At 42.9% G+C, this 12,330-nt stretch overlaps 1 protein-coding gene across 9 annotated transcripts in view; it reads right to left on the bottom strand.

Annotated features, from left to right (window-relative positions):
* Heatr5a (HEAT repeat containing 5A) overlaps nucleotides 1-12,330 on the bottom strand; it is a 115,484-nt gene that overhangs the window by 44,196 nt on the left and 58,958 nt on the right. For all 9 annotated transcript variants that reach the window (XM_076550681.1, XM_076550680.1, XM_076550685.1 and 6 more), the window contains 4 exons: nucleotides 7,964-8,069; nucleotides 7,314-7,501; nucleotides 4,978-5,134; nucleotides 422-611 (listed from right to left, as the gene is read on the bottom strand). In XM_076550681.1, the coding sequence (XP_076406796.1) occupies nucleotides 422-611; nucleotides 4,978-5,134; nucleotides 7,314-7,501; nucleotides 7,964-8,069 (641 nt within the window). The remainder of the gene's footprint in view (nucleotides 1-421; nucleotides 612-4,977; nucleotides 5,135-7,313; nucleotides 7,502-7,963; nucleotides 8,070-12,330) is intronic.

Genomic DNA, 12,330 nt, shown 5'->3' with positions numbered 1-12,330 from the left:
TTTACAGGTTTCAGTAAATATTCATGAAAAGTAAAATTTGGTAAAAAAATAGAATTAGAAACTGCCAATCAACTTAGCTCTGCTGGTATATAAATCAAAATACACCATGTGATTTGAAGAGGTTTGACTATTTGAAACTTTGGATTTATTTATTTATTGGAGAGCAGAGTTCTTTATGCTACTATACTTTATGTCTGCCACTTTAATTATTTAGACAAGTATTTTTTGGACAAATCCCATCTCTCTAAATATGGCACTTTCATCTTTCCAAGGTAAGCGACTCCAGGCTGACTGAACTGAAACCTTCATTTAAGAAGACATATGGAACACCTGCTACATGCTAAGCACAGAGACTAAGACATGAACTTATTTCCATGTGTGTACCCTCATGTAAAACACCACGAAAGCAGCCTCTGCATACCCTGTAGCTCTGGGCCTAACGTGGTAATCAGGGCGTTCAAGCAGCGGCCAAGACTCTGGTGAACTTCGGCGTGAGTTGGAGGCACACTTAACAACAACATGGTAATGAGTGACAGGGTGGGCTCCACGTGGACGTGATAGAGTGCACCAGCAGAGTCAATGGTCAGAGAGAGGGAGTGGAGCGCCCAGGTCTGTGAAGACAAAAGGAAACAAACACAAACACGTCACAGCTGCGTCACAAAACACAAAAGGCGTTAAACTGGACTTTGTTTAGCAAATTGAAAAGCAATGGAGATTAAGGAGTGGATATGTCTCTACTAATATGGAAAGAGAGTAAATGAGCCCTACGAGTTTAAGAAAATCCTTTTAAAAAATATTTATTTATTTTATATTATGTGTATAAGTGTATAACATGAATTGCTAAATGGTCTTATTAATTAAAAAAAGGTGTGTGCCACCACTGCCTGACTCTGTTCCTAGTGTGGCCTTGGACTCACAGAGATCCAAATGGATCTCTGCCTCCCAAGTGATAGGATTAAGGGTGTGTGCCACCACTGTCTGGTCTCTATGTCTGATCTAGTGGCTGACTCTGTCCTCTGATCCCCAGGTAAGTTTATTAGGGTAAACAATATATCACCACATTTAGCATACACAATATATCACCACATGGGTGTTTTGTCTACATGTATTTATGTGGACCACATGCATGTCCAGTGACCAGAGGACAAAAGAAGAACAAGAGTTACAGATGGTTGTGAGTGATATGAACTGAACCCAGGTCCTCTGCAAGAAAAACAATTGCTCTTAACCACTGAGCCATCTCTCTAGCCAAGAAAATCTTTATCTTTAAATATCAAATATAAAACCAACTCAGACAATCATCAAAATCAGAATGATATATCTAAAGATAGCCGAGCAATAAGAATCAAAGACAATGATACTTTGGCTAGCAGCTTGAATAAATCTAGTTTGCTTACTGTTCATATAAATAATAAAAATGAAGGAAGGAAGTTGGACATCATAGTATATTCTGTATAATCCCATACGTAAAATATAAAAGACAATAAATTTAGTCTGTACTGTCTCAGGGTAGTAGTTATCTCTGTGGGGTGGACAGTTCACTATAAGAGAGCACCAGCAGAGTGTCTAGGGTATGCCATGTTTAGTTTCTTAATCCAGGTACCTGTGATGGTTTTTCAGTCTACACACTTTCTTTGTAGACATGTACACTCAGAACAAGTGGAGTACCTTTACATGTAACAACGCACACTCTGGTTTAGGGGCACTGAAAGTGGTCTTGTCCTGCTAACTTCTTAAGTTGAATTATAAGGAAGTAGGTATATCACAGGATTTCCCTACTGCTATGAATGCTTGACGTTCCATTATACGAAGTGAGCAAAGAGTGCTGTTAGATGTGAACGAGACATTTCTCCCTCCATCATCACACCAAGTGGATGTGTATTTCTTACAAAACCTAAATGCTACAAAAATGAGCTCCTATCTGTTAGTTGGGAGATTAGAGCAACCCATCAAGACTCAGATTCCTTTTGGCTTGATAAAGATGCACTCTAGTGATGAGCTGTACATCGATGTACTCTAGCAATGGGCTGTACATAGATGCATTCTACTGATGAGCTGTACACAGATGCATTCTACTGATGAGCTGTACACAGATGCATTCTACTGATGAGCTGTACACAGATGCATTCTACTGATGGGCTGTACATAGATGCATTCTACTGATGAGTTGTACATAGATGCATTCTACTGATGAGTTGTACATAGATGCATTCTACTGATGAGCTGTACACAGATGCATTCTACTGATGAGCTGTACACAGATGCATTCTACTGATGAGTTGTACGTAGATGCATTCTACTGATGAGCTGTACACAGATGCACTCTAGCGATGAGCTGTACATAGCCCAAAGATGACCCAAGGTTGATGACAACAGAAGTCACAGAAAAAGCATTTAATTTAATCAACAAGCCATATAAAATCAGTATAAAACTATGCACATTAGAACAGATATTTTGAAATTGAGAAAGGGATTCTAACAGATAAGACACACAATAGTGTTAATTCTTCTTGTAGTAATACTAAGGATCGGATTTAGGACCTTGTACATATCAGGCAGACACTCTGTGAATGGGCTACATCTCTAAACTTTCCTTTTTTCACTTTCCCCCTTTGACTCAAGGTCTTCCCAAGTTGCCCAGTTTGGCCTTGAACTCACTCTGTAGCCCACACAGACCTTGAATCCATAATCCTTCTACCTAAGCACCTGCTATCAAGCCTGGCTATTTGTGCTTTGGTGTTTTGGAAGAGTCTTGCTGCCAGGATGACATTAAATACTATACAGTCTAAGTTGGCCTGTAACTCATGATCAGGCACCAAGATCAGAGGTACAATTGAAGATGGATGAAGATCTGGATGTGGTAGCACACACCTCTAATTCCAGCACTGGAGGAGGCAAGGAGGATCAGTTCAAGATCAGCTTTGGCTACACAGGGAGTTTAAGGGTAGCCTGGGCTACATAGATGGCTGAAAAATGGAAAGTTTACAAGTCAGTTCAGCTAAGCATTAAATGATGTGGAGAATTTTACACAAAACATGGTAATTTAAGCATTAACACTAACCAGAGCACAGATGTTGAAATTTGATGAGATAGTTAAGTTGGATTTCCCACCCCTCCACGAGTCTCTGTAGGCAGTTAATATTTACTGGGGAGAAAAAGACGCCTTACCCAACGGGTAAGCTGCTCATTCTGCTGTAACGACCTTCATCCCATTCCTGCCAGCAATCCTAATTGCTCACTGGGTCATGAAGAGGAAGATGAGGAAGAAGAGGAAAGAAGAAGTGGAGGGAGGAGGATGAGGAGGAGACGAGGGGTCTAGTCGGGCAGAGGAAGGAAAGCAGTGAGGGGATAGAGATGGTAAAGGAGATGAAGATGATCAACATACATTATATCCATGTGTGAAAACTGAAATATGTCATAACAAAGCAATCGTGATCTGTGATTAATACACAGCAATAAAAACTAGTGTTTGGACTCTCAGATAAGAGGAGGAAGAACAGAAGGGAGAGCTTGAAGAGAAGGTAAGAGAGGGATGGACGCAGAGCAGGTGGGTCACCTATAGAAGTTGGTTTTGGGGGGGACAGTAGCAGAGATGGGTCTTGGGTCAGCTGGAAAGCTGCTTAGGAGGGCCATGGTGGTGCAGGAGGATCATGAGTTTGATGTCACCCTGGGCTACACAGTGAGACCACCTCAAAATAAGACAAAGTGAAATGAAATGAATGCCAGGGTGGTGGCGCAAGCCTGTCATCTCAGTTATTCAGGTGGCTCAGGCAGTGTGAGGCCAGTCTGCACAACAAGTTCAAGGCCAGGCTAGGGAACTTAGTGATTCCCTAGCTAAAGGTAACAAGAGTCTGGGGATGTGGGTCATCGGTAGAGGACTTGGCTGCTGGCATAACATAAGGCCCTGGGTTCAATCCCCAGTCCTGAAAAAAAACCAAACCAAACCAACAAACCAAAAGAAGCCATGAGCAGCCTAATGAACTCTTCAGCAGAGAGGCTGCAAAATTAAACATTTTAGACAAATCTGGTTTCACATTCAGAAAGGACTGGAAAGAAAATAATTAAAAAATAGTAAGGTCCTTTAGGAGGCTACTGTAAAAAATTAGGGGCATATGTACAAGCAGGAAGAGTTAAGGAAAATAAGTAAAATAGGAGAATACTTGGGAGGCCAAGGCAGCATAATAGATTCCAAGTTTTAGGCCAGTAAGAGCTATGTAGTAAGACTACTGTAAACAAAATAAAACAAACAAAAAGCCCCAAGGATATATGAATGAAGTATGGTCTTAAAAACAATCACAGCTGGGTGTAATCATGCACACCTTTAATCCTAGCACTGGGGAGGTAGAGGCAGGTGGATCTCTGAGTTCTAGGTCAACCTGGTCTACAGAGTAAGATCCAGGACAGCCAGGGCTAGACAGAGAAACCTTGTCTCAAAAAAACCAAACCAAAACAACAACAAAAACAACCATGGGGAGAACAGAAATCACTCTAGATTTGATGAAGATGCCAGAGGAATGGTGAAATTGATAGAAACGGGTAACACACACAAATGTATGGCATACTGGTCAAAGTGGGTTTTCAGTCTCTAATCTGTTTTTTGTTTCTGTTTTTGAAAACTCACTCACAATTAGCTTCTCAGCTATGAAGTACTTAGCTTCTGAAAGCCTCAGATCCCCTCTGAGGACTTCCTGCCCTATATCATTAGGAGGACCAACTGTGCCAGTGTATTTGGAAGAACACTGCACAGAGCCCAGTGCCTAACAAGCTCAGATGCTTTATTCTAATGAAAGAGTGGTCCATTTTTCAGAAAAGATACCGAATGTGATTGACTTTAGGCACTCATGAGTATGAGTGGAAGAGAGATTTGAATTCTTAACATCTATCAAACTTAACAACAGCTTCGACATTTAACATGGAGTATTAGTTGTTAGTGAATACAGAATCTAAATTATGGACGAGTCATGTGAGGAAACTCACCTGCACATCAGGAGAAGTGCTGTCCTGAGACAAAGTATAAAGGACTCCAATGCAGGAACTCAAGTGCTGAGGACCTATGCCCCCTAAGTACCTATGCAGGGATCCCAGAGCCAGGGAGTGGCCTGTTCTGCTAACCACATCTCTTGCTGACTTCAACCTGCAATTATAGAAATAAAAATAAAAACAAGCACAGAAAAGATACACCCAAACAAAACTCATCATGCAGGGGCCCAGTTTGTGAGGGCTAACTATCTAAGTCCAACCCTAGGACTCAACCTATAGAAGGAGAGGGTCTATTTCCATAAATTGTCTACTGAAGTCCACCTGCACACACATGCACGCTGTGGCACATGTGCACCCACACACAGACACTAACACCCACATAAATATATACACACCCTTGCATTTGCATTCACACACATACATGAGTAACCACAAACATACATGTGCACCACTTACAAATGTATAAATATACACAATAAATGAAAAATAAAAAATATTTCAATACATGTAACTTGTTACATAGGCAAAACTTTTCCTAAGAAGAGTTAGAAAAGTAGAAAGGCATCTTTCTTGTGGTGGTCTGAAGGAAAATGGCCCCCAAATGGAGTGGCACTATTAGGAGGTGTGACCTTGTTGGAGGAAGTGTGTCACTGTGGAGGCTTTGAAGCCTTATATCTCAAGCCACACTCAGTGAGAGAGACTCCTTTCTGTTGCCTTTGAAAGATGTAGAGCTTTCAGCTCCCTCCCCAGCACCATGTCTGCCTGAACACCATCATGTCCCACCATGATGATGATGGACTAAACCTCTGAACTGTAAGCCACCAAATTAAATGTTTTCCTTTATAAGAGTTGCCGTGGTCATGGGGTCTCTTCACAGCAATTGAAACCCTAAGACATTGCCTTTTCTTTTTAAAAAAAAATTAAGACAGGGTCTCAAGTGGGGCGGTGGTGGCCTGTGTCTTTAATCCCAGAACTCAGGGTTAGCCTATAAGCTAGTTCCAGGACAGCCAAGGCTACATGAAGAAACTCTGTCTCAAAAAGCTGAGAGAGAGAGAGAGAGACAGAGAGACAGAGAGACAGAGACATTGTGTAGATCAGGGTGCCCTTGAACACACAGAGATCCACCTGTTTCTGCCTTTTAAGTGCTGAGATTAAAGGTGTGCACCACCACACCCCACCATTTTCTCACCATAACATTTCAGAGATATACACATACTATTTAGCACATATACTATAATGACACATACATATATACTATATATAACATATATACACCATATACACTATAGTGTGTATATACAGTGTATATGTCATTATATATAATGACACATATATATGATGACATATACACTATATATGACATATACACACACTATATATATATATACACTATACATTGTATATGACACATTCACAGATACACACAGTTTATAAGGTCGGCACTCATACTGTTTTATTATTAGGTTACACTCTGACTCCCTCACTTCAGTTTCAGGACTCTGACACTAAAACTCAAAGAGAAGTTAGTACTTATTGGGACTGTCCTACGCGCTCTTCAGGAACTGCAGCTCTCGTTCCCCCCAACAGTCCCGGGGCCAGCCATCACTGCCGCATTTGACAGGTGGGTTCAAGAGGGCATTGGAGTCCCCCAGAGTAATACGGCAGTGAGATTCGAGCCAGGGCCAAAGTGCTCACGTTACCATCACAATTACTAACCCATGTTTACAATGAACTCATAACCATGAACTGCTTTGGAGACAGGGTCATATATGCTCAAGCCACACCCAGGCTGGGGCTGGTCTGGAAGGAAACCAGTGGCAACTTTGCTTCTGTTCCTCGAGGTTTATGAGTATGTGCTACCACACCAGGTATAATCATGGACTTTATTTATAATTGTTTTGGAATTATATTCTAAATTATACCCCTTTCTCTTGAACAGTCTTAAATAGGTCGGACCATATTACTGACCTATCTTCAGAATAGTTTACGACAGCTGGCTGGAGGGATTGAGTGGCCTTCCTAAGTTCCGGAGGTCTTGTGGCCTGTGTCTACAGCTTTCCCTTCCTACAGACTGCTCTGCTCTGTATCACGTGGACTTCACCTGACAGAACTCCCACTGGCCTAGAGTCTACTTAGTGACGATATATGGCCAACTGTAACACCCATCTAACAGTGGTCAGTCTTCCGACCAAGAGGGCTTCCTTCGTCTAAAACACTCACAGTCAACTCTCCTTTTTGGGTTAAACTGTAGAACAACATTCTTACTAGTTCCATTAAACGGCAAACTGTATCCCATTTTGTTAACAGCCCATGAACATAAGAAATCCACTTACTTGTCAAAGCTAACTTGAGCTAATCCAGCAGTAAAAACTCCATCATCAACCACTTGGGCCAGTCTAGCCCATGCTTCTGAAGCGGCACATCTCAAAAGGGGGTTGGGACTTTCTAGGGCTCCCAACACTAATGTAAGGACAAGTCTTCTTACTTCTGGACCCAAACTTCGTTTAGAGCCAGCCACATACTAAAGTACATGAAAAACAATTAAAATGTACAATTACAGCACGTGTTCTGATCTAGTTTGGAATATATATTCTTCTCAATCAAGTATGTTCATCACTTAAAAAAACACAGAAGTCATTATGATGTCCATAAAATGAACGACTACTGAATACTATCATGTTCTGCTGAGGAACAGTGAGATTTTATAAAGGCAGCAGCTGGATTTGGTCCACAGGTCCCAGCCCACCGGTGCCTGTCCCAGGATATCAGGTTTAGTCTGCTACGGCACGGCACTAAGCCAAGGCCAGCTGCTAACAAGCTTTATATGGAGAAAAAATAAAGGACACCTCTCAGCCCTAAGACATTTTCATCAGAGATTAAGAAAAATGAGTAATAAATTTCTCTAGAAGCATCAGCATAAAACCAACTTAGCTACAAACTTAATTTCAAAATAGTAAGTAAATGTTAATTTTAGCAAAATTACCTTCAATAAATTAGAAACGGCAGCAACAACGTGCATCTGAACCGTTTGCTGACGAGCTCCTTTGGTGTGCTTTACGCTGTTCAAAAGCTGTTCCAGTATCAGAAACCTGGAATCAGAAGCCACAAGAGTTAAATGAAGCTAAGACTGGACGGTCGGTCAGTCAGCTGTGGAGCAGTCCAAGGCCTCTGCTGATTCTCCTGTTACACTACCAAAGTTTTTTAAGGAAAAAAGATACACCATAACCAATAGAACAATATGTTTATTAAGGGCCATTCCAGCAGCAGGGAAGAAAGCATTGTTTTATGAAAAAAAAAAAAAAAAAAAAAGAAGACAACTGTCCCAGAGGTTTTTTCCTTGGGAAAATTCTGTAGTAGAATATTATTTTAAGGTGTGTTACTTTTGTTTATGTTGCATTTGTTTAACTCTGTGAAGCTGTGTTACTGTGCCTGTGTAAAACACCTGATGGTCTAATAAACAACTGGCCAATATCGAGGCAGGAGAAAGGATAGGCAGGGCTGGCAGGCAGAGAGAATAAACAGAAGGAGAACTCTGGGAAGTGGGATTTGAGATCTAGGATGAAGAAGTCAGAAAAGGAGGAGGACTCCAGGGGCCAGCTACCCAGCTACACAGCAAGCCACTGAGCAGAGTAAGATATAGAAGTAAGAGAACGGGAAAAGCCCAGAGGCAAAAGGTAGACAGGATAATTTAAGTTAAGAAAAGCTGGCTAGGATCTAAACCAAGCTAAGGTTGGGCATTCATAAGTGATAATAAGCCTCCATGTGTGGATTTATTTGGGAGCTGGGTGGCAGGCCCCACTTCCAAAAAAGAGCAAAAACCCCCAACAACAAAATTCAGCTACTTCAGTACCCATAATTTATATCACTTTTTTGCCCAGTTCTTATAACTTCCAGTCTATTTTTCCTGAAACATGGGAAAACATGTTCTTTAAGTTATTGGAGGCAGCTGCAATTGTGAGAACACAGCCCAGGAGCCGGTTTTCCACGCTTGTGTGGAAGGGGCTTGTGGTTCTAGCTTAGAGTCTACGCAAAGTGGGAACTACTGGAGGTTTCTGGGCCACTGGATGTCTCCACTAAGAGGACTGGGGACCTAGGTCTCCATGTCCTTTGCTTCCTGGCCGTGAGGTAGGTGGTTCTGCCCTGGCAGGCAGTTCCAACGTGACACGCATCCACCGACTCAACCACTCACTGAAACCGAAACCTCTGAATTGTGAGCAAAAATAAATGTTTCTTCTTATAAACTGATTGTCACAGGTATTTTTATTAGACCTACAGAAAGCTGACAAACAGAATACTATTATTTGAGAATATCCTAATTCACATATTCAATGTTGATAAATTACACAAAAATTTGTAATATTACAGAATTTGGCTTCTTACAAAGTAGCTTCCAAAAACCAGGCAGAGAGGCACAAAGCCTGCAATCCTAATAGTCAGGAGGATGAGACAGGAGGATCCTGAGTTTGAGGCCAGCCTGGGCTGGGTAGTGAGTTCAAGACATTCTATTTTTTGCCTTTTAAAAACAGAGGTTTTAATTCCTAATGTTGAAATTCAAGACTTTTACCTGTGAGACAAAGCACATCACCATCCTGTCAATTTCCCCTAAGACACCCCTCCTGAGGTCAATACTTCCTCTCCCCCTTTAAACTAAGAAGCACAAAGAACACTGCCGAGTATTCTGTGGGCTGGGAATTGAGGGGCAGCACTAGCGCCTTGAGACACCCTGTGTTAGGTGTGTGGCAGGCAGTGAGATGCACAAAACAGCCGCTGCACAGTGCATGGCGGGGGAGGGCAGATGGGCCCCCTGATGTGACCCAGCACAATGTCCCCAGCGCTGGGTCAGATCTCTACATTTAAAATTTTCTTTATTTATTGGTGTGTGTGTGTGTGTGTGTGTGTGTGTGTGTGTGTGTGTGTGTGTCTCGGGGTGTCAGGGACAACTTTATGGGGCTAATTCTCTCTCTCTTCCTTGAGAGTTTCTTCTTCCCGTGTATTTGTTTACGAGGGAGTCCATGGGTGTCACAGCGTGTGCACAGTCAGAGACACCCTTCAGCTCTCTTCTTCCCGTGTATTTGTTTACGAGGGAGCCCATGGGTGTCACAGCGTGTGCACAGTCAGAGACACCCTTCAGCTCTCTTCTTCCCGTGTATTTGTTTACGAGGGAGCCCATGGGTGTCACAGCGTGTGCACAGTCAGAGACACCCTTCAGCTCTCTTCTTCCCGTGTATTTGTTTACGAGGGAGCCCATGGGTGTCACAGCGTGTGCACAGTCAGAGACACCCTTCAGCTCTCTTCTTCCCGTGTATTTGTTTACGAGGGAGCCCATGGGTGTCACAGCGTGTGCACAGTCAGAGACACCCTTCAGCTCTCTTCTTCCCGTGTATTTGTTTACGAGGGAGCCCATGGGTGTCACAGCGTGTGCACAGTCAGAGACACCCTTCAGCTCTCTTCTTCCCGTGTATTTGTTTACGAGGGAGCCCATGTGTATGTCACAGCGTGTGCACAGTCAGAGACACCCTTCAGCTCTCTTCTTCCCGTGTATTTGTTTACGAGGGAGCCCATGGGTGTCACAGCGTGTGCACAGTCAGAGAGACCCTTCAGCTCTCTTCTTCCCGTGTATTTGTTTACGAGGGAGCCCATGGGTGTCACAGCGTGTGCACAGTCAGAGAGACCCTTCAGCTCTCTTCTTCCCGTGTATTTGTTTACGAGGGAGCCCATGGGTGTCACAGCGTGTGCACAGTCAGAGAGACCCTTCAGCTCTCTTCTTCCCGTGTATTTGTTTACGAGGGAGCCCATGGGTGTCACAGCGTGTGCACAGTCAGAGACACCCTTCAGCTCTCTTCTTCCACCCTAACCTGAATCCCAGGGGTGGCACTCAGGCTGTCGGCATGGCAGCAAGGGCCACCTCGCAGGCCAGATCTCTACCAAGTGCTGAGGCCACAGGCTGAAAGTTTTGTCCAGAGCAAAGGAGATGTGGGTGATGCTCCTTGGGGCTTTTAAGCCCCACAGCGCAAGAAGTCGGAAGGAAAAAGAAGGTATAATAAAAATGGCAGGTCACCAAGGGTTGAGAGAATCTCACGACTCCAAAGTTCACTTACAACCCAACAGCTAGAAAAGTTATCACTGAGGTTTCAGAATCTTTGTTTTCATTTTTAATCCCCCACTCCAGGATTATGGAAATATTTTCAGAAAATTCGGTTTACATTGTACTTCAGCGTTACGACTTATCTTTTTATTCTTTCGAAGCATGCTGTCACACATTTCCCCATTTTATTAAAAATTACAGAGAAACACTTTGAGGCCGTGAGGCCACTCGTAATTTTTCTTATTAAAAATGTGGCAGCTTTATTACGGTGGTACATACCCGTAATCCTAACACACAGGAAGCTGAGGCAGGAGGACTGCTGAGTTTGAGGTCAGCGGACTACACAGTAAGACTCTCTCTAAACGAACAATACAAACCACCCCATGATCCCTTTAAACATAAACCTCTGTGCTTTAATACTAGCACGCAAACTTTCACTTGTAGATTTCCGTGGTCAGAATGTGGAGAATCACCTAATCCAAAGTGAGATGAACAGCAGGGAAAAGGACTGCTATAAGTAAGGCTTGTCGCCTTCCGTTGATCGCTGGAACCTACATGGAGAAGGAGAGAAGCTGATTCCCACCCACATGCCTCACCCACAACTAACTAAATGAAATAGTAACAGTAGATTCTTTAAAAAAAAGAGCTTGGGGAGTAAGATGGCTCAGTGGGTAAAGGTGCTTGCCACTAAGTCTGAGAAACCAAGTTCAATCCCTCGGCCCCACCCGGAGGAAGGAAAGAGGTGACTCTTGCAAAGTGTCCTCAGACTTCCAACGCATAAATAGATGTGATTTATACATGTCTGCATAGTTTTGCCTGTGAGTACTTGGGTGCGTGTCCACGTATGAATGTGAGGGAAGCCAGAAGCAGACTTCCGACTCCGGGGCTGGAGTTTTGGTGTTTGTGAGCGGTTCATGCGGCTGCTGGGATCCAAACTCTCATCCTCTACTAGGGAATAAGCACTCTATCTCGGAGCCATCTTTCCAGTCCCAATATAATCTCAATTATAAATACATAAATACATTAAAATATTTATTTTAAACCAGAATAATCTCCTAAAAGGTTTCGTTTGAACTGTTCAAAAATAACACCAATCACAGTACCAATAAAAAGCTTTGAAACATCTGAACAAAGGATACTGTTCTTTTTTCATTTTGTTTGTTGGTACTTTTGTGGGGAGAGGGTCTCCCCGTCTAGCTCATGCTCCACTGCTCCTGCAGACTGTTCTGCCTCGGTCTTCCAGTGTTGGGGTTACAGGCCTGCAC

The sequence above is a fragment of the Peromyscus maniculatus genome, chromosome 14, assembly GCF_049852395.1.
Source record: "Peromyscus maniculatus bairdii isolate BWxNUB_F1_BW_parent chromosome 14, HU_Pman_BW_mat_3.1, whole genome shotgun sequence".
In the NCBI taxonomy this organism is placed as follows: Eukaryota; Metazoa; Chordata; class Mammalia; order Rodentia; family Cricetidae; genus Peromyscus; species Peromyscus maniculatus.
This window is presented reverse-complemented; position numbering and strand designations above follow the sequence as displayed.